Genomic DNA, 22,708 nt, shown 5'->3' on the forward strand with positions numbered 1-22,708 from the left:
ATTGTTCTTACTTCACAGTGAAATTTAACAATAGAGACTGTCCAAAGGTTTTCTTGCAATCTCCCTCAATCTTAGCGTCAATGCTCAATGTTTTAGCTTCAGTAGGAGTGGGAATGTTGTAGAACTGAGCCATCTGAGATAGTCAACACAAACATATTCATAATTCATCTCACAGCAGAGTAACCACAATGCCAAGAGAGAAAGGGAGTGTGAGTAAATGAAGCTGAACGCACTACAGACCTGCACAGACACACAGGTTGAGCCCTTCACTTCAATGCTGTATTTGGCTGGAACGGTCTGCAGCTGCTTCTCCTGGTACAGTAACTTGTTGTCCTGATTGACATCAAAGTGGTGAGTGTCTCCTGCTGACTGTACAGTCACTGTGCTGGAGCCGGCAGAGCTGAACACTTTGGTGGCGTACAAAGACAGAGCCTGAAGAGCCACCACTGTGTCCTGGGAAATAATTGTGTTCAGTAATGTCACTTTTACTCATTCACACCGGTAATAATGTGTTTGATTGGAGTAGTTTGAGTAACCTGTGTGGAGGAGAATCCTCCATAGGCATTCTGCTGCTTCACAAGCCAACTGACAATCCTGTTAGCATAGCCCAGATCAGCTGTAGTGACTGAATCTGCAGAGAGAACAGCTAGCAGCACATATGAGCTGATCTCCACTGCCAGAGAATCAGAGTCATCAGCAGATGCAGACTGAGACCAGTGGAGAAGAGACCCTTGAGGACAAAAGACACACGCCTAACTCAATGAGCATGATAAAAAACAAAAATAGGACAGCCATAATAGACAACAGAAAGTCATCAGAAACAAACCTCTTACCGTCTGAAATAGCAACATCCTCCAGTTTCTTGAAAAGCTGCTGTCGAGTGTCCGTGTCTTTAGCCAGACTGAAAGTGTAGGCGAGCAGAGCAGTGGTGTAAATGTTTTTGACATCCTCAATGACGGACCTCAAGCATGACAAACCTTTACTGACGACAGGATCCTGTGACAAAAACAGAGAAACAGACACTGTGAGTGTCATTTTTCTATGAGTTTATACTGTGTTTCCTGAAGATGAACTTACTGTGACTGGAGTTTCCAGTTCAAGCAATGATGCAGTAATGTAGGCAGTCATGGTCACATTATCATTCACTCCACCCTGGAATATATGAGAAATGAAGGATAAATAAAGCAACACACTCAAACTTGTGATTTTTTAATGAATAAAATAGTAAACTGTTTATCAAGCTAATCATAACTCTATTATCTAAACTTATTTCTCCTTTAGGCCTAACATTCTACCACTTGAACAAATTGTACTCGGAAGTTTGTCTTGAAACCAGTGGAAACTTCTGAGATGCTGGCTAGACAATATAAAAAATATACTGTCTTAGTTTAATGACATATTGAATAATCAAATGAACTTCTAACCCTTTTCTATTTTTCTAATGATTTGAGATCTAATCAAATTGTAGGGGAGTTATGTAATGTATCATGTCATTTTGGCCAAGCTCCTATTTCTATAAAAACTGTTGTATTCCTTTTGTGGGTGGGATTCTCTCTGATATTTGTCTGAGATCCTCCAGCCGTGATTAAAGAATGGTCAAAGGCATTGTCTGAAGTCTGTCTGTTTAGTTATTGCTGCGCAGCACGTTAGGGTTAGGGGACTCGGCCAGTGTCGATGAGGAGACGCGCTAGAGTATAAATATTACTGAACGGGGATGACGATTGTAGACAAGACCCAGATACAGCGAAACTAACGTCGACGTCGACTGACTGTAGACCCAGGTACTGTAGACTTAAGTCAGGTGTGAAAGAAGAAACAATCGACCACAAACTATTAAAGGAAAGTTTATCTAGACAAACTTTGATGTTGGCTTGAGAACGTCTTAATGTTTTAAAAAAGCTCAAACTTTTACAGGTCTTAGATTCCAGGCTTTTTAGATAGTTACTAGACCATTTTTGCTATGGTGTTCTGGATAGAGAGATAGAGAGATATGGATTGAAGTTGACAGACCTTCATTCTGTTGTTGAACAAGCTTCCCTGTTGGATAAAACAGCCGTCTGAATCCCGTCTACTTATTAACCAATTCTTTGCACCCTGGATAATTTCTGGATCAATAAATATGTATTTCTGTGCTCTGCCAAAAGACCTCAAGACAAAGGCAGTCAACCTGGTGGTGTGGAAGAAATGTCATAAGGTGTTTTAATGATTCACCATCATAAATCTCAAAACAAATAATTTGAACTGAGACACATTTTTAAATGTGTTTTTTGTACTATTCTCTTGGGTTTATTATTGTAGATTACCTTGATATTATTTTTGTTTAACAAAAGTAATAGTGAAAATATATTTACCATGTATTTCCTTCACCATAACCAAATGTGCTGTAAGATCCATCCAAATGCTTGTAGTTCATTTGTCTCTGGTATCCTGTTTGGTGTAATAATGGTTAACACTTCAACAGTTTGTTTGGGTTGACTCAATGTGTCTGATTATTCAACTTTACTGAATGAAATTCAGTTGTGTTGAAAAATGTATAATTTGCTATCAAACAATCTCAGTATTTCCTTGACATGATTTATGTCTCTCACCGCTCTTCAGGAAGCCTGTGGCTCTCTCTCGGATGGCTGAGGTGAGCTGCTCTGTGTTCTCCAGATACTGCAGAATGTAAATATTGGGAGAAAGAACAGCCATGTTTTGCTCTCCACAGCCGTACGGCATCCGTAATAATCCGTGAAGATTCCTCAGTGCACGACCCAATATATCTCCTATAAACCATACACAAATGAAACTACATTTTATAAATCCAAACCCAATCTCCTCATTTCTGCTTGTATTTGTAAATTTTACCAATGACTGAAACAGAGGATCTGGCTGATCCCTCTATCACATCTTTAGGGAGAGTCAGAGCCACTTCCTCTGAGAGACTGTCACCTACAAACCAGACAGACAGAAACACATATCAGTGATCAGCAGAGTAACACTATGGTTTAATATTAAATAACATAAAAATTAAATATACATTTTAAATCTATATATAAAAAAATCTGTGGACAAACCCTTTGGACACAATAACCAGCTTTGAGTCTCTGTCTTTTCAGTTCCTTCCGCCTGCAGCATAAAACAATCACATCAACACATCATACTGACATAAGCATTATGATAAAGGGTAAATGATATCTAAGAGACATTTGACGTGCGCTGACCTGTACAAGCAGACTTCGTGTGACCGTGTCAATGCGTCCTCTCTCTGGGACGCTCACAATCTCATTGTCACACACAGTCTGGGACGCCTCTGCCTCTGCACTGACAGTAATATTCAAGACTCCTACAACACAAGACATGTACGTGAAGATACAACAGACACAAACACTGAGAAACAATGATTCAGACTGGAAAACTCACCAAGAACCGAAGGAGTGAGGGTCCATTTAAAGGTTTTTCTCCCATTAGCACATAGACAGGATGAATACTGATCATCAGAGGAGGCTTTGAGAGTGTAGTCTGAGGACGGAGCTGGAGTCACTTTAACCTGTCAATCAACCACACATGATTAGTGGCATATTTGATATGATTTGATTAGACTGAGTCTGAAATCTCACCATGATGCACTTGGACAGATAGTTAAAGACAGTGGCCTTCAGCTCAAAGATCTCCCCACGGATGATGGAGTAAGGCAGAGAGAGCTCCAGGAAGAAGGGCTGGAAAACTGTCAGCTGAGCAGGAGGAGCGAGACCCAGACCTTCAGAGGACAGACAGAAGACCTCCGTCTCCCAAGAGGTGATGGTGTCAGGAACCGTGACAGGAACCTGAGCTGATCCAGAGTCCCTGCGGAGGAATTACAACAATAGGCATATTTGATTCTGACTCTGCCATTTTTCCTGTATTAAATAACAACATTCAGCACACAGATGATAAAATAACTGGATTCAGAATCTGCAAAGCAAGCAAGGTATTTTGTGTCCAGTGGGTGTGAGGGGAGATGATGTTTTAAAGAGGAGTAATAAGATGCACTGATTATGCTTAATGCTTCACATACCCCACTTCAGCAAGTTCCCAGATCCACGTTTCTGGAAAGACGGTCCGAATCGTCACTGCTGGAGAACTACTGTCAGAATCATAATCAGCCTCCAGTCGTGCAGGCATCAGTCCCGCTGGAACATGATGATAACGATACATCACTGTAAAAAAGTTATATTTTGTTGTTTTAAGTGATATGTACAGTATGTGAACAACACTAAGTGAACAGAAAATGGATGGCAGATCATCATTTTAATACACATTCTTTTATTTTCATATACAGATATATTTTAGTCCTGAGGCTGTCAGAGTTTTCTTAGTTTCAGTTTATTTAGTTTTTATTTTAGTTTTAGTATGTTATGGCTCCCAAAGTTAATGTGTTTGTAATGGGGTGACCCTTTTGGGGGGGGGGGGGGGGCATTCTGTGTGTGTGGATGGAGCTGGGTGGGAGTTAAGCTCACGGCCCCTTTAAAACCGCGGAGATGTCCTTTCACTTCCGTTTTCCCTCCGGCATGGTATGCAGGCTGCGGGTCGCAAGAGCTACCTATGTATGGGGTAACGGTACTGATCCACTTTTGCGACACGACTGAAGCGTGGTGTCGCACGCCTCTCCACATTTGTAAGTTGATGGGCGTTCCTCAAGTTTACCGCTATGGGCGTGGTTTTGACCCAGCAGCCAGTCTAGAACAAAGGCCCCTCGAGAGACTACTTCTATTGGATAGACGCGTCGCGTTTGACGGATTCATTTGCATAAAGATGAGCATCGGCCAGCTTTTTGACGCGCAGCATTTTTCCAAATGAAGCGCCGCCTTCCCGGGATGCTTTGCGGGCGCGTTAAAGTCGCGTGACGTCACCCATAGGAATAAAGTGGAGTGCGGTGCGACTGAAGTGTCGCACGGACAAGTGGATCCGCACCGTTACGGTACTGATCCACTTTTGCGACACGACTGAAGCGTGGTGTCGCACCCTCTCCACATTTGTAAGTTGATGCGCGTTCCTCAAGTTTACCGCTATGGGCGTGGTTTTGACCCAGCGGCCAGTCTAGAACAAAGGCCCCTCGAGAGACTACTTCTATTGGATAGACACGTCGCGTTTGACGGATTCATTTGCATAAAGCTGGGCATTTTTCCAAATGAAGCGCCGCCTTACCGGGATGCTTTGCGGGTGCGTTAAAGTCGCGTGACGTCACCCATAGGAATAAAGTGGAGTGCGACGCGACTGAAGTGTCGCACGGACAAGTGGATCAGTACCGTTAGAATTCGGTCACAATTCTGCGCGCGCAAGATCACATTTTGAGCGCGCAAAATGTCATTTCGCACGCGTGTGAACTGAGTTTTGCGGAGAAACGTTCGTCTCGCAGATAAGAAAATATTTCGAGCGAACGAAAATCAATTTTGCATTTAAAATAAGTATTTGGATGTGCGCAGACGTTCTCTTTCGCATGTGCAAAGTTTCACTTTCTTGCTCCTCTCATACCAGCCATAAGCGGATGGCGCTCAAAGTCTGCCCTCCCGTCGAAAGCGCCTTCTCCGCCGGACAAGCTGCTTCCGCCCTGCATTCAATGGCCATTCTCCAGATCCTACAAGCCGACCTCCTCCGCGAATGGGACGAGAAGGGCTCGGATCCAGCTGCGGTCGTTGACCTGAGGAGCGCGACAGACCTTTCCCTTCGCGCCACTAAGACTGCAGCACAGGCCATCGGCAGATGCATGGCTGAGCTCACCGTCACAGAGAGGCACCTCTGGTTGACGCTCGCAGACATGAGGGAATCTGAGCGCGCCACGTTTCTCAACGCGCCGCTCTCCCCTACCGGTCTCTTCAGCCCAGCGGTCAACGGCATCGTGGATCGCTTCTCCGAAGTGCAGAAGACCTCGCAGGCCATGAATTTGTTTCTGCCACGACGCTTGAGCTCAGCTACTGGCCGTTCACGTGACAAGCCGCCTGCTCGAAGTTCGACTCGAAGTCCAGCCAAGCCTGCCGCTTCACAGCGACGACAGGGCGGCCGCCCTAGGTCGCGCTCGGATAGCCGCCACAGGCCGGCTCCCCCGCGGGGACCTCGGCCTAGGATTGTGTTGAAGCCCGAGCAAGCGAAGCCCTCCTTACATCAAGGGAGAAAATACGGTGAAGTCCCGCTGCGGCCGGACCACCGTCAAAACACCACGCCTTGTCAGTCCCCTCACAGAAGGCTACTGCAAGAGAGTATTTAGCAGCCAACGAGCCAGTTATATCACCTTCTCGCCTACACACAACCGCCGTTTTTACAGCGACCCACAGTAATCTCATAAAGAGTGTATTTTCTGTTTATCCGGCTCACGCCGCTGGTGTTTTAAGTGTAGAGAATGTGCCCACACTCCAGTGTTCACCCCTACACACAAGCACTATAACTCATGTGTCCCTCATGCCCAACGAGCTCACTCTCATAAAGCTGGCAAATGCCGCTCGAGTGTTAGATGTGAACTCGCGCTCGCGTCCATCTCATGCCCGCTCTGTCACACGGCCAGTTCAACCTCGTGTAAATCAGGTTGTGAGTGTAAGTCATGTGCCCGCTCACGAGCGGTCACTCTTACTAACAGACACACTGTCCCCGGCGCTGCTCGCATGTCACAGAATGTTCATAAAACGCTCCCCGTTCACAGTAACCGGGTCGTCTCATTTAAAACAGCCAGCTGTTGCTTTCAGCGAGCCGCCGCACATGAACACCCATATGAGTCAGGCTGCGAATGTAAGTTACATGCCCGCCCCAGCGCGCTCACGCTTACTAATAATAAACGCCTCGCCTCCGGCGCCGCTCACTCGCAACAAAGCTCTCAGAAAACGTTCCCCGTTCAAGGTAACCGGGGCGCCATATATGAAACAGCGTGCCCAGACTGATCTCATGAAATGGCGTTTGTATGACACGCCAATTCGTATTTCCGTTTTTGGCGTGCTATCAACACGCATAATCGCTTTTCAGCGTGTTTATCAACGCCCTTGACTTAACGTTATATTACTGTATTATATATATATAAATATATGACCTACCCCAACCCCGTCCCTAAACCTACCCGTCACTGGGGTTAATACCATTTATGAGTCTTCCCCTACCATCCTAGGAAAAGAAATATCGCTCCACAGATGTAGATATAGATTTTGCTTCGTTTCGCTCGGACATTTAACGGCGTACACATACACGCGGAATCACTCGGACATTTAATGGCGTAGACATACACGCAAAAGATTTCGGCGTGGACATACACGCGGATAGCTCAAAATGCGTATAGATAACACGCCATTTGACTTGAAAGTGGCGTGTATGTTTACGCAAAGTCATGATGTCATGTTGGCGTGCCATCGCTGTCAGCGAGCCGCCGTATTTAAGCACTCATACCGGTCAAACTGCGAATGTATGTCGCGAGCTCGCTCACGAGCACTCGCGCTTACTGTCAATCGCTCCGCCTCAAGCGCCGCTCGCGCTTCAAAAAGCCATCGTAGAACGCTCCCCATTCAGTGTAATCGGGTCGTTACAGACGAATCAGCCGAAAGCGGCTGTCAGCGAGCCGCTTTGTTCAAGCACTGAGGGCACGCGCGCCGCGCCGCGATCTCCGGTCCAGTTTCCAAAGCCCACAGTGTGCGGCGATCGGGACCCGGAGGCCATTCTCCCCCTGGCCACACATGCAAAAGCATGGGAAGCGATTCCAGGGGTTTCAGAGTGGGTGCTGAGCACAATAAGACAGGGCTATGCACTACAGTTCGCTCGCCGTCCCACGCGTTTCCACGCACGGACCGAGTCGACAGTGAATGCGAAAGTAGCACATCTACTCCGCGCAGAAATAGCCAAACTGCTGTGCAAAGGGGCTATAGAACCGGTACCGCCTTCTCTGAGCGAGTCAGGCTTTTACAGCCGTTATTTTCTCGTACCGAAGAAGGACGGAGGTCTGAGACCTATCTTGGATCTGAGATTTTTGAACAAAGCTCTCATGAGAAGACCGTTCAAAATGATTACAACCAGACAGATTCTCGCGCAAATTCGCCCGAAGGACTGGTTTATATCTCTCGATCTGAAAGACGCTTATTTTCAGATACAGATTATACCCCGTCACAGGCCATTCTTGAGATTCGCCTTCGACGGCCAGGTATATCAGTACACCGTCCTCCCGTTCGGCCTGTCCCTGGCACCCCGTACATTTACGAAGTGCATAGACGCGGCGCTCGCCCCCCCTGAGAAGTCAGGGTGTGCGAATTCTGAACTATTTGGACGATTGGCTGATTTTAGCACAGTCGGAGATGGAACTCGTATCTCACAGAACTATGCTATTCAGTCATTTGGAAAGATTGGGTCTCACGGTCAACTGGACCAAGAGCTCATTACTGCCCAGCCAGTCAATCTCCTTTCTAGGAATGGAACTGGACTCTGGCTATGAAGGCTCGACTGTCGACAGAGCATGCGCGCCGTGTTCGACACCTAGCCGCATCTTTCCAGAAGGGCAAAACCGCCTCCCTGAAAATGTTTCAGAGGATGCTGGGCTGTATGGCCTCAGCTGCAGCAGTGCTTCAGCTGGGCATACTGCGCATACGCCCGCTACAACGCTGGTTGAACGCCCGCGTACCTCGCCAAGGATGGACGGGCGGCTACAGGCGAATCAGAGTGTCTCAGAGCTGCATTTCAGCTTTCGCACCGAAAGGTCATCTCGACAGACGCCTCCAACTCAGGTTGGGGAGGCCTTTTCGAGGGCAGGCCGGTCTTTGGCCTTTGGTCAGACCGGGATAAACGCCTTCACATAAACTGTCTGGAGATGCTGGTGAGCTGGCGCTGAAGCGCTTCCTCCCGTTCATACAGGACCAACACGTTCTATTCCGTTCGGACAACACGTCCGTTGTGTCCTACATGAACCGTCAGGGCGGTATCAGATCCAGGAGCCTCTGGGATCGGACGGAACGCCTCCTCGTTTGGGCCCAGTGCTTCCTGCGTTCGCTGAGAGCGACGCATGTGCCAGGGATCCTGAACGATGGCCCGGACAGACTGTCCAGGGACAATATCCCCCCCGGGGAGTGGTCTCTACACCCCCAAACAGTCCAGTTATTATGGCGCCTCTTTGGCAGAGCGGAAGTCGACCTATTCGCGTCAAATGACAACGCTCATTGCCCAGTGTTCTTTTCAAAGAACGAGGATGCGCTGGCCCAATGCTGGCCCAGCCGCCCACTGTACGCCTTCCCTCCGATCTCTATGTTACCACAAGTAATCAAGAGAATCAGGGAATCGCGCAGCCCGGTGCTCCTTATAGCCCCGCGATGGGAGAACAAAACATGGTTCCCGGAACTAACACGGCTGTCACACAAAGCCCCGTGGCCGATTCCGGTGAGGAGGGACCTCCTCTCTCAAGCCCGTGGCTCAATCTGGCATCCCCATCCAGAGCGCTGGTCTCTGCACGTATGGTTGATCAACGGATACCCGTTGTCCTGCCAGAAGGAGTTATAAACACGATCACACAGTCTAGAGCTCCCTCTACGAGACGGCTCTATGCGTCTAAATGGTCTGTGTTCTCCAAATGGTGCACCGACAAAAATCTGGACCCATGTATGGGTGAGGTCTCGCAGGTGCTCGGTTTCCTTCAAGAGCTGTTGGATAAGGGCAGGTCCCCATCCACGCTCAAAGTTTACGTGGCGGCCGTTGCAGCTTTCGCTGAGTCGAAGCAAGGCCGGTCGCTAAGAAGGAACGAGTTGGTCATCCGCTTCCTGAGAGGAGCCGGAAGGATGAACCCACCGCGCCCACCTTCGGTTCCTATTTGGGATCTCTCCGTGGTCCTAGAGGCCCTAAAGATGCATCCCTTCGAACCATTAGATTCAGTGAATCTAAAATACCTCTCGCTCAAAACCGTTTTTCTTTTGGCTCTGTCATCAGTTAAACATGTGGGGGACTTACGCACTATCTGTTAGCGCAGCGTGCCTTGAGTTTGGTCCAAATGACTCTAAGGTCATCCTCAAACCAAGACATGGCTATGTCCCGAAGGTGATTGTCACTCCCTTCAGAGCACAGGACATTTCTCTGTCGGCTTTGCCAGCATCCGACAGCAAGAGCAGCGACAGCCTCCTCTGCCCCGTTAGGGCACTAAGAGCTTACGTTACGCGCTACGCCCCTTTCAGATGTTCTGAACAGCTTTTTGTTTCGTTTGGTGGGCGCGCCAAAGGTCTCGCCGGCTCGAAACAGTCCCTTTCCAGATGGATAGTGGATGCAATTGCTGATGCTTATGCGTCAAAAGGTCTGCAATGCCCTTTGGGCATCAGGGCTCATCCCACAAGAGGCATGGCCTCGTCGTGGGCATGGTCCAGTGGAATTTCCATTCAAGACATCTGTATGGCGGCGGGCTGGGCCTCCCCGTCTACATTTGTGAGATTCTATAACATGGAAGTTCCCGCCTTGCAGGCTAGCTAAACTTACGCAATACGAGAGAACCTCTCGTAAGAGAACGTACTCAGTTACCTAATGTAACCTCGGTTCTCTCTAGAGAGGGAACGAGTATTGCGTAACCGGTCGTGCCTGCGCCACGAGCGATTTTCGCTTCAGATGATGAAAACCAGGGAAGCAGCCTACGACCCCTGCTTTTATACACTAAGCCACACCCACTTGAGTGGGCTGTGACGCGTAGTGGGCGCGAAGCGTCACCATTGGGCGTGACGTCACGCCAGGCTCACTGGTAGGCTGCTGCAGTTGCCGCAGGGCAGCCAATGAGCACGCTAGACAGCCTGCTCTAGGTCTGCAGCTGCTGCACTGCGTTGACAAAGTTTACAAAATTAAGGATAATTTTGGCTTCAGTATCTAGAGAAAAGATGAACTTTACCCGTAGCGTAAGCTAAACTTACGCAATACTCGTTCCCTCTCTAGAGAGAACCGAGGTTACGTTAGGTAACCGAGTATGTTTTATAGTTGATTTTTTTTGTACCAATAATAACACTGACTCAAAGTTAACTTATGACCCCAGGAAAACTGTCTTCTACTACATCACTATAATTGTGGAATTGTATGAATTGTGAGTTTCACAATTTCACAAATTTAACATATTTTTTTTTATATATATTTCATAACAAGCACCTACATATTAAAACATTACAGCTTGGATTGTAATAACAGTACCTATATTTATAAGTAGGCCTACCTTGGTATCGGTGATACATTAAGCCTCTGTATGACAGACACTGAGGAACTTGCACAACCAAATTTGTTGCCATCTTTAATCCCACTCTCTGTCAAATGATAACGATGAACCACAATAAAAGTCATGAAAATACAAATAACTTTTTATTGTCAGTAAGAGGGCTTTTTATGGATTTACTTATGCAGTAAATACTCTCCTAATCATTATCTAGAGCACTGCCACACATATAATCCACCTGTTACCTTTAAGGATTCATAGGCGTTGTCTGTCGGCACAGCTCGACGGGGTCTCACATGCAGACACCCCCGCTCATCTTCAACAGAATAAGGATAATCTGACCCCGACTGCACTGGCAGCAAGTTGAAGACCTGTGACAGGACCACGTTCACACACTATCAGTATGATTTCTAAATAATTTATGTATTTTCAACAAAACTTTAATTCCAAATTAAAGTAAAGTTACAAATATGTGTTACATGTGCCATTACGAGTAGTGTGTCATATGTGTGTCATACATGAGTATGTATATCACATGAGTGTTTTAAATAACATATTCGGTTGTTTTCTATATGTTCTATGCTGTGTTGAAACTTGTTGAAAATTGTCTTTTGTGAGAGTGTACAAAATATCTTGTGTTCTAAGAGATTACACCCTGGCCTCCAAGGTCATTAGATGGGGAGTATATATATGATGGGGAAGTGAGAGATTGTGTCTTCTCACTGAGGACAGAGCATTGTTCTGTATGTCAGACAACCTTCTTGCTGCAAGAATAAAGTTTTAAAAGACAAATTCCTGGTCTGAATTTAATTTTGACCTCACCCAAGTAATTTTTCCTCGACAGATCATAGCAGTAATAACTAAAGTCTGTTATCACTAAATTCCAACTGTAGATTCCCATTATGAAGACACATTGAATCAATACTTAATCTTAAAGCATCTACACCTTGTCAGCATCCAGACGTTTTCCTGACTTCAGGATCAGGACGCTCTGATCTACAGCACTGAGGCCACACAGTGAACCAGGCTGAGCTGAGAGCTGGAGAGTGTTTTTCTCACCAGGAACCGCTTTAGCAGGAGAAAACTGCAGAGACACCTGTGACATACAGTGAATAGGATTTCTTTTAGTAATAGAGTAATACAGTCAGTAATACAGTAAAGTACAGGTGAAACTTGAAAAATTAGAATATCGTGCAAAAGTTCATTTGTTTCAGTAATTCAACTTAAAAGGTGAAACTAATATATTATATAGACTCATTACATGCAAAGTGAGATATTTCAAGCCTTTATTTGTTATAATTTTGATGATTATGGCTTAAAGCTTATGAAATCCCCAAATTCAAAATCTAAGAAAATTAGAATATTACATGAAATCAAAAAAAAAATAGAAAGGATTTTAAATACAGAAATGTCAGCCCCTTTGAAAAGTATAATCATGCATATGTACTCAGTACTTGGTTTGGGCCCCTTTTGCATAAATTGCTGCCTCAATGCGGCGTGGCATGAATGTGATCGGCCTGTGGCACTGCTGAGGTGTTATGGAAGATCTGGATGCTTCAACAGTGGCCTTTAGCTCTTCTGCATTGTTCGGTCTCATGTCTCTCATCTCTCTCTTGGCAATGCCCCATAGATTCTCTATGGGGTTCAGGTCAGTTGAGTTTGCTGGCCAATCAAGCACAGTAATCCCATGGTCATTGAACCAGGTTTTGGTACTTTTGGCAGTGTGGGCAGGTGCCAAGTCCTGCTGGAAAATGAAGTCAGCATCTCCACAAAGCTTGTCTACTGAAGGAAGCGTGAAAAGTGCTCTAAAATGTCCTGGTGGACGGCTACGGCGACTCTGGACTTAAAAAAGGACAGTGGACCAACACCAGCCGATGACATGGCTCCCCAAACCAACACAGATTGTGGAAACTTTGCACTGGACTTCAAGCATCTTGGATTGTGTGCCTCTCTATTCTTCCTCCAGACTCTGGGAGCTTGGTTTCCAAATTGAGATGCAAAATTTGCTCTCATCAGAAAAGAGGACTTTGGACCACTGAGCAACAGAGCAGTTATTTTTTTTCTTTAGCCTAGGTAAGATGCTTTTGACGTTTGTTGTTCAGAAGCGGCTTGACAAGAGGAATACGGCATTTGAAGACCATGTCCAGGATCCGTCGGTGTGTGGTGGCTCTTGATACAGTAACTCCAGCCTCAGTCCACTCCTTGTGAAGCTCCCCCTCACATTAGTCTTCTCCTGACAATCCTCTCCAGGCTGCGGTCATCCCTGTTACTTGTGCACCTTTTTCTTCCACACTTTTCCCTTCCACTTAATTTTCTATTAATGTGCTTTGATACAGCACTTTGAGAACATCCAACTTCTTTTGCAATTACCTTTTGAGGCTTTCCCTCCTTGTGGAGGGTGTCAATGATGGTTTTCTGTACAACTGTCAGGTCAGCAGTCTTCCCCATGATTGTGAATTCAACTGAACCAGACTGAGAGACCATGGCTCAGGAACCCTTTGCAGGCGTTTTGGTTTAATTAGCTGATTAGAGTGTGACACTTTGAGCCTACAATACTGAACCTTTTCACAATACTCAAATTTTCTGAGATTTTGAATTTGGGGATTTCATAAGCTGTAAGCCATAATCATCAAAATTATAACAAATAAAGGCTTGAAATATCTCACTTTGCATGTAATGAGTCTATATGATATATTAGTTTCACCTTTTAAGTTTTGAATTACTGAAATAAATGAACTTTTGCACGATATTCTAATTTTTCGAGTTTCACCTGTATATACAATAAATGTATTTTATAATACAGTAAAGTAAAGTAAAGAGAGAATCATTTCTAAAGCTACAATACATACCTTGTTTTTGAAACACTTTTCAATGTCGACATTTTTGCTACTAGCAACAACATTTTCACTGGGCAGAACACAGTATGCCAGAATTTGCAGTACACGAGCCAGATCTGAACCAACAGAAAATTTGAACGACATTGTGCCTCTTGCTCCATTAGAAGACTTCACTTCAACCTTCTCATATCCATGATGAACGATCACTCCTCTCGACAAGACCTGAAACAGACAGATGACACTCTAATAACAAACTGACTAGTGCAGCCAAATAATACTGTTAAACAAAAACATCTAAATAATAATCAGCCCATTCTCATCCCAAGGCGTCATACATGTGATGCCATATGACATTTCGTCGAAATCTTACGCACATGGCATCCTTTAGTGTCAATATGAGACGCAGAACCCAAGGCGTCACATAGGTGACGCTTTTGACATTTCGTCTAAATCCGACGCACATGGCATCCTTTAGCGTCAATATGAGAAGCAGATCCCAAGGCGTCATAACCGTAACCCTACCCCAGACCTGAACCTACCCATAACAGTGCGTGTTATATTGACGCTAAAGGATGCCATGTGCGTAAGATTTCGACGGAATGTCATATGGCATCACCTATATGACGCCAAAGGATGAGAATGTGTTGCAATAATATATAGGCCTACCCGGCTGGATTACTGTAATGCACTGTATGTGGGGGTTAGTGGGTCTTCTTTAGCCCGTCTCCAAATGGTACAAAACGGGGCAGCGCATCTTTTAACAGGAACGCGTAAACATGAGCACATTTCCCCCGTTTTAGCCTTGCATTACTGGCTGCCTGTAGTTCAGGATTAACTTCAAAATTATTTTATTTGTTTTTAAATCGCTAAATGGTCTTGTCCCACCCTACATTTCTGAGCTACTACATCTCTATACACCCACTTGTTCTCTTAGGTCAGCTAATCAACTGCTCCTGCATGTGCCCAAAACAAGTCGTAAGCTCAGAGGGGACCGTGCCTTTGCTGTGGCAGCTCCTAAATTATGGAATGATCTGCCTCAGCCTATTAGACAGGCCTCTTCAATGTCTTGTTTTATATCTCTTCTAAAAACCCATCTTTTTTCTTTGGCCTTTAACACCAGAAGTTGATATTTTGTTTATTTTATTGTTTTTAAGGCTGGGCTTTTTTTCATTTTTTTTTTTATTTGTGTTGTTTCTTAATTTGTTTTATATTGTATTTTATGTTTTGTATGAGTTATGTATTGTGTGTTCTGTTTTTGTATATTCTTCTGTACAGCACTTTGGTCTACTTCGGTCGTTTTAAAGTGCTTTATAAATAAAGTGTAATTTGTTTTGATTTGAATATAAATACTGCACATGTTCTCACCATATAGACAATGTCTGTTTTGAAGTCTTCAGCAGTCTCTCCAATAAAATAATACTTGATGGTGGCTGTAAACTCAGAGTCACACTTTAATGGTTGCTCAGAATTCTCTATAATCAATTCACTTAGTGTTGGGGTGTATGGAGTGGCAGGCTGGAAGAGCTGGACTGTTTTTTCTTCAGTAGAGAAGTAAGGCTTGTTGTGGCCATAATAACGGCCCTCTTGAGAGACACTTGCCTGGATAACAAAGAATCAGAAATAACTCATGCAATTGAACTCTTCAGGGAACACAAAACTAAGTGAACACAAACACCCTTACAATCAGATTAATATCACTTTCAAAATGACTGGACGTATTAAAAGAGAAGCTGGCCAGTCCATCGCTGTCTGTAGTGAGATTTAGGAGCAGTTTTGGGGGCCAGATGTTACCCTTCATAAGATAAACCTCTTTGTTTTGAATTGGTTCACCTTTGAAATTTGAGAGTTTAATCTGTTGAAAATAAGATTTTGAAGGAATAAATAAATGAATAATTCTGTACATATCAATGGTGTTAAACTGAGACAAACTGATTTTAGACTTACTTTTCCTTCTATAACTGATCCATGTTCATATGTTTTGGGCAGCTCAGTAAATGTGGCTTTACCAATTTCATAAGTGAGAGTTACAGATTCAGATTTTGTCATGGTGATCTCTGTAAACAGTAAAAACACCAAAAATAAATATTCTTTAAAATAAAATTAAAGTAAAACATAAAAAGTGAGAAATTCAAGAAATGTAGGTAATGGGATCTGACCAAATCCAGCAGCTCACCTGTTCCTTCTTCTGTAACCATTGCCTCAACACGAAGAGAATTCTCCAGCCTATCCTTTAGTGTGGCGTTCAGAAAAACCGATGTATCTAAGGTATGGATGGCACAGCCTGTCTTTTTTATCTAATTATAAGGAATGAACACAAAGATAGCATGTTGACTGTAGAGTGGTTTAATTGGATAAATGGAGGAAAGTAAAGATGCAATTACTTGTACTGCGTTTCAACTCACCTCAATAGTTTCCTCTAAACACACTGGATTGGTGTGATGGGTCTGGTAGGACAAATTATTACGGCAGACTTTCACCCATGATTTACCAGGTACAGGCTGTCCATAAGTGTATCTGTGAAAAAGGTACAAGCAACTGATCTATAATCCAGGTTTGAGTTAAACAACTAATACATAAGGATGGGGTTACAGTAAATAAATGACCACAGTTAAAAAGAAAAAAAAGAATACAATTAACAATTAAATCAAAGTAACTTAATTGTGGAAGAACTTTACAAGATTGGAAGAACACAATGCTCTCTTAATGCAGGAAATTAAATAAACCACTCACTTTCCGCAAACCTCAATTATCAGTTCCTCTTCTTCAACACTCACTTCCTTTGGGCTTTTTACAGTGACTTCAAACTTAGGCAAAACTAGAAGTCAGAAGGTAGAAATTAGAGTTTCCTTTCAAAAGATGCTCTCAATCCTGCGCTGAGCGCTATGGGAAAATATCTATGTTTGACCGGTTGTAAACACGTGTGGCAAACACGCCAAGAATTTGGCTTAAATAACCTGTGATGATGACGTCATCGGAATGCGCACGTCAGAGGCTATAAATAGACTTGAGACAGGTGAGCTTTCAGGTTCCATCCTTCCCTTTCTCTTGTTCTTCACCAGATCGTGAGGTCCTTAAGCCTGTTTTTGGAGCACGCTCCAGCGCTTCTTCAGACCAGGCTGAAGACGTTAGTTCTCTTGGGGAAATGTATATCGAGTGCACTGCCTCTGAACGTTCCTCTACTGATGACAGATCATATATTGAGCTACTCGAGGTAGTTAATCATGCTGTGGACAGTCTTCAGATAGACTGGCCACAGAAACAAGAGACACCCAGACGATCAAAGTTAGACGACAGATTTCTGTCGGGTGGCCAGGGGGAGGTATCAAAGAGACAGTCCTTCCCCTTCTTTCAAGGTCTCCATGATAAACTATCAAGGTCACGGAATAAAAAAATATATTCTTACTGTGTCTTTGTGCCTGCGACTTTGGTTTTTTTAGACCAACATCTATTATTTTCATATTAAAAAATTCTGCCACAACACAGGGAGTTCCTGAGTTTCGCTTTCGGGGGCGAAGCTTACCAATTTCGGATTCCTCCATTCGGCCTAGCCTTGTCAACCCGCGCATACACCAAATGCATGGATGCAGCACTGGCTCCTTTGCGACTACAGGGCATCCACATTTTAAATTACATAGACAACTGGCTGATACTAGCCCAGTCTTAAGAGCTTGTGCTAAGACATCGAGATATCGTCCTAGCTCATCTTCATACTCTTCATACTCAATGCCAAGAAAAGCATTCTCTCTCTGGCCGTATGGGCATAGGCGTAATTTGCGGGTGGGACGTGTGGGACATGTCCCCACCACTTTTTATCAGGGTCGATATTGTCCCCACCACTTGAAACATTTTGAGGCACGGATGTACCTAACACAACTAAATAAAAAATCTCCATTTAACTAGCAGAGCATTAATTTAGTTCGTTATAAAATAAGAGACGATTTAGAGCTAAAATGTGTTGTTTTAAAATCAAGCAGAGTGCTCATTGCTGCTGCTATCAGTGGCGCGGATACAGTATTCACTTGAGGCTCGCGCACAGTCTTCACTCGGATGCGCGCTTCAATCTATCGCTTTATGCCGTTGCGGAGACTCTCTATTCATTCCAGTGAAATCACAAAACAAAATGCATACAAACGTGTCCAAACGATGAACATATTCGGTTTTGATAAAAAAAAAAAAAAACTACCGGTATACGAGTGTGGATTAGAACCCGTAACTTCTGACACGCTTGGCAAAAGTTCTACCACCACACCATTATGGTGCACAAGCAAAACATGCGGATCTATGGATTTATACCTCTGAAAATTCTTGGCAGTAACAATATGTATTAGTAGATCTCATTAAAAGACAAATTAAACCCAATGTAACGTTAGTATTGAAAATGATTTTGATAGACATCGTAATGTTATTTTTCCAATGTAATGTAATGTATCCTCCAGGGCTTAAGCAAGAGGTGCCCTGTTGCAGCAAGTATGTGATATGGCAGGCTGGTCCTCTCCGCACACCACATTTATTATATTCTATAGTTTGGATGTTCATGTTACTCCAGGCTCACACGTCCTTGAGTCGACATCCCAAAATCATGTCTGAGGCCATTATCGTGTTTGTGCGCACACACTAAACAACCTTGCCCCTCCAGACACTTCCAGTTCTCGTTCCCATAGCATTCAGCGCAGCATTGAGAGTAGCTTTTAAAAGGGAATGTCTCGGGTTACTTGACTGTATCCCTGTTCCCTGAAAAAGCAGTAACGAGATGCTGCGCTGCATTGCTGTACTGGGGGGCGTGTTCAGAACATTCTTTAGACAGTGACCTGAAAGCGCACCTGTCACACGTCTATTTATAGCCTCTGATTTGTGCATTCCAATGACGTCATCAGCAGAGGTTATTTAAGCCAAGTGTTTGGCGTGTTTGCCCCCTGTGTTCACAACCGGTCAAAACAAAGATGTTTTCCCATAGCGCTCAGCGCAGAATCTCATTACCGTTTTTTCAGGGAACAGGGTTACAGTCAAGTAACCCGAGACGTTCCCTTTTAAAAGCTACTACATGTTATGGAAATTCTTCCCATGCAACATTGCAAATCATTTCTTTTTATGACTTACCATATTTTTTCACCTCAAAATCATGAGAGATCATCCTGTCACCAATAAAAGCCTTCAGTTTGTACATGCCTTGACGGGCTTCTGGGTTTAATTCATAAGAGAGCTGCAAAATCCACCTTGTAGAAGAAACATTTGTCCATTGACCAATACGGTTACGTTGACTGTCCTGTTTAATACCAGAGACAGTGCAGATATTTAGTTACAGTCAGCTACACATTTCCTGACTATCAATGAAGAAATGTATAATTAGTCTACTGAAAGTACAATAATTTCAAATATAACAAAATTTCTACAGTTAAGATTGACTGCACAGAAGGTTTTGTGTTCTTACCTCAATAACCACTGTACTATACTGTAAAAGAGCAAATAGTAGTTAAAGATTAAAAGCCAAAAATGTGTTTATTTATTAAACATGTATTAAAAAAATGCAAGAGAAAACGAGGGCGATAAAGATGCAAGATAAACACATCAGACCTGCTGATCAAGGGGTGCAAAGTTTGTATCCATGGTAACAACTCTGAAGTTCACTGTAAAATAGAAATGTGAATTAAAAAAACTCCACTTTTGGCTTCTTCAGCTCTTATGTAAGGGACAACGCTTACAGTCAGTATTTCACTCCTGTAAATGACAGAGCTGTGTACATAACCATGTTAGGGATCAAATGCAGGGCTGACAACTGTATTCTGCTGATGTGTGAACATGTCTTTTGAGCCGAATTCAACTGTAACAGTAGCCTGTTTTAGCCATAATTTTACAAGAATGTCTGACCAGTTTGCAGCAGCTGACCAGTTAGAATCAAGTAGGCTTATACCAGACAGCTATTATCACATGTAAAGATCTATAGCAGGAGTGTCAAACTCCTGGAGGGCCACAGAGTTAGTCCCAACCCTGCTTCAACACACAGACCTGTAGATTTCAGATAAACCTGAAGGACTTTATTAGCTGGATACCTGATACTGACATTTAATTAAGGTTAACGCTAAACTCTGCAGTGGCTCTCCAAGAACACCCCTGATCTACAGTATCTCTAGATTTCATATAAAATAAAATCATATAGATACTGTAATTACAGTATTTAGGCTGAATATATGTTTGATTCTGAGGGGATTGTTCCAACACACTAGATGACCATTCTTGTGTTTCCAAAGCTGTTAGATTTCAAAGCTACTGATCCTTATCTTCTTTCCTTAACTTTTCTTCTGCTCATCTTTTCTGTTTACTGGTTTGTAAATCCATTGAACTGTTTACTTAATGCTCTTTTACCATCTGTCGGTTTGTACAACATTTGTAATTTTTGATCATCAGCTCATTGCATGATTATAACGTGCGTTACTTAATGTATGTGTTACATCAGCTGGGATCAGGGTTTAGATATCAGTGACACCAGCATTATTTACTGAGCCTTTGAGACATTCAAAGCTCACCTGTCTGTCCTGGAATATAGATAGGTTTATCAGTCTGGATAAAGGTCAGAGGATAGTAAGGCTTGAACATGACTTTTCTCTCTTCAGTCATCTTGAAAGTTTTTCCCAGTAGTTCGACCTTCATTTTCTGCACTGATTCTGCTTCGACCAGAGGAGCCTGATGAGAAATAATATACTGTATTTACAACCTGCCATCACAAAAACTAGATGCGTTATGGTGAAATAAATTTGATAATAATCATCATGTGTAAGTTTTGATGGCAGACCTTGAAGTTAAAGCAGCGGTGAAACTCTTCCTCAGCTTTCTCCTGCAGCAGTAAAGTGCTCTGGTTACCATGAACCAGATGAATGTTCATGACAAGGCTTTCATTGGGCTTGAGAAGACTTGCACAGAGTTTGGCCTCAGATCCAGAAGCGATCACTGCAGGAAACGTCACCATGAAAGACCTGTCAAGAGATAATGATCATAGAATATTGCCTGAGTGGTTAGATACAATAAGAACCATAACAAATCAAACTGGGAGTGAAAATCAATAAAGTTAATTTGCTATTGATCAATTATATGAGAAGTGAGAATACAAGGGCAAACTGTGTAATGAAGTCTAATGACTTTAATTAACGAAAGAACACTGTTGCTCTTAAAAATACATTGTAATTATGTAATGTTATACATGCCTTAAGTTGTCTTTTAAACAGCAAACTTCTAGTGAGCAACACAGATCCATTAAGGAGAAATCATCAAGACTTATCTTACACATTAACTAATGGTATTATAATTGATCCCACTTAGAAAGCAAAACACAGTCTTCCTCAGCAGAAATTGTTAAAAACTTACGGCCCGGATGTTTGTCCATTGACACAGTTCAGGAGGAAAGAGAGCAGAAGGAGCCCTTTCCAACAGCAGCTGATATTCAGAGTCATGATGACGAGCGATCAGCAGGTCATGAGATGAACTGGACCGTCTCTTTTAAAGGGACTCTAGCTAAAGGAGGTCCTTCAAAACATCTGTAGGCCTATTGATCATCTGATTAATGATTCAACCATGTAGGCAATGCAGTTCAAAAACCTGTGCTAAAATGCAATTTGTTGTTTTGCCCAAAAATTAATTTGTGATGAGTTTGATAAATGATAAATACAAGCAGTTCAAGACATGCTTTTGCTTTACTCCTTCACAGATTAAAATACACATTAAATTCATTATGAATGTCCCTGACTGCATAATTCAGGGTTGAACAACTTTAAGGTTGCATGTTGGAATACCCAAGCATGTAAATCTAAATAGTCATTTTATCTGCAGTCAAAAGGGAAGTTGGGAAGTTCAGGTCTTAGTAGTCAATAACATGCAAGAAATCAACTTTCCAGATCTTTAAAGTATATAAGTGTACATGTGATCTGAAAACAAATTCCTACTCTTTTCCTCATCTACAGAGAAATGTAGAGCTACTGACCTTTAACTCCACGTAGACAAACAGTGGGCCAAGACAACTGATAATTAACATCCAGTGCACATACATGCACCCACCCACTCAAACTGAGAGGGAGAGATACTGTAAGCTGGTGTTTGCTTTTGTAAATTCTCTGCCTTCACAATACGACTAAACATGGCTACTGAAAGTCACCTAAAATCTGTTGTGTAATATAAAATATGCAAGCCACTTCCTGCTACCTGAGATTATTTGCTATAATTATTTCATGTTCTTAAAAGATGTTCAGTGTCATAGGTTTCATTTGTATGCTACGTGTGCCTGACTAATTGGGACTAACACTTGAATATTGTTGCCCTATTGTTGGTCTGATTGCTTCTATTGTTCTACTCAGTTGCTATTTATAAAATAGTCTGCTAAATGATTAAATGTAAATATTGCTAAAGTACATTTTAATTATTATAGCACTGTTTTTTTGTCATGTCATTACCTTTATTCTCCTGAAAATTAACTTTATCTCTGGAAAAATAGTCTGGCTTCCATACTCATTGCTCTCATCTTTGCGAGGTCTAGCAGTGTCCCTGCAATTCTGAGCAATCGTTCTTGTATTGGTTTAGTGATTATTTTGAACCTTGTTCTGTTTATCTCCACTGTGAATCCTAGATTAGTATTTTGGATCTATCTTCTGGTTTTTAACCTGTTTTGGATGTATTTTGGCATTAAAGAATACTGTACATCAGGGATTTTCAGTCTTTTCAGACACATGGACCTCACCACACTCTC

The 22,708-nt window shown here is 43.2% G+C and overlaps 1 protein-coding gene across 1 annotated transcript; it reads right to left on the minus strand.

The window, feature by feature from the left end:
* Positions 1-7: 7 nt before the first annotated feature.
* On the minus strand, positions 8-21,430 carry LOC130096809 (alpha-2-macroglobulin-P-like). Its single transcript, XM_056263495.1, has 30 exons — positions 21,337-21,430; positions 20,768-20,948; positions 20,502-20,658; positions 19,552-19,604; positions 19,409-19,429; positions 19,078-19,243; positions 16,711-16,795; positions 16,383-16,494; positions 16,154-16,274; positions 15,925-16,034; positions 15,662-15,832; positions 15,346-15,579; positions 13,993-14,202; positions 12,090-12,239; positions 11,389-11,514; positions 11,147-11,234; positions 4,037-4,178; positions 3,600-3,825; positions 3,403-3,529; positions 3,204-3,325; positions 3,057-3,108; positions 2,848-2,931; positions 2,589-2,765; positions 2,352-2,427; positions 2,011-2,167; positions 1,078-1,152; positions 834-996; positions 537-730; positions 241-453; positions 8-133 (listed from the first exon to the last, which is right to left on the minus strand). Exons 1-30 carry the CDS (start codon positions 21,420-21,422, stop codon positions 8-10), a joined length of 4,005 nt encoding a protein of 1,334 aa, XP_056119470.1. The 5' UTR covers positions 21,423-21,430.
* Between the last annotated feature and the right edge of the window lie 1,278 nt (positions 21,431-22,708).

Source organism: Rhinichthys klamathensis, unplaced genomic scaffold, assembly GCF_029890125.1.
Source record: "Rhinichthys klamathensis goyatoka isolate OS25496 unplaced genomic scaffold, OSU_Roscu_1.1 h1tg000206l_1, whole genome shotgun sequence".
In the NCBI taxonomy this organism is placed as follows: domain Eukaryota; kingdom Metazoa; phylum Chordata; class Actinopteri; order Cypriniformes; family Leuciscidae; genus Rhinichthys; species Rhinichthys klamathensis.

Excerpts from the sequence above, each read along its gene's own strand:
- LOC130096809 (XM_056263495.1), bottom strand. The coding sequence starts at position 21,422 with ATGACTCTGAATATCAGCTGCTGTTGGAAAGGGCTCCTTCTGCTCTCT. Across the intron at positions 2,428-2,588 it reads CACAGGCTTCCTGAAGAGCG|GATACCAGAGACAAATGAAC; the intron begins GTGAGAGACATA and ends TACACCAAACAG. Across the intron at positions 1,153-2,010 it reads TGTTCAACAACAGAATGAAG|GGTGGAGTGAATGATAATGT; the intron begins GTCTGTCAACTT and ends CATATATTCCAG.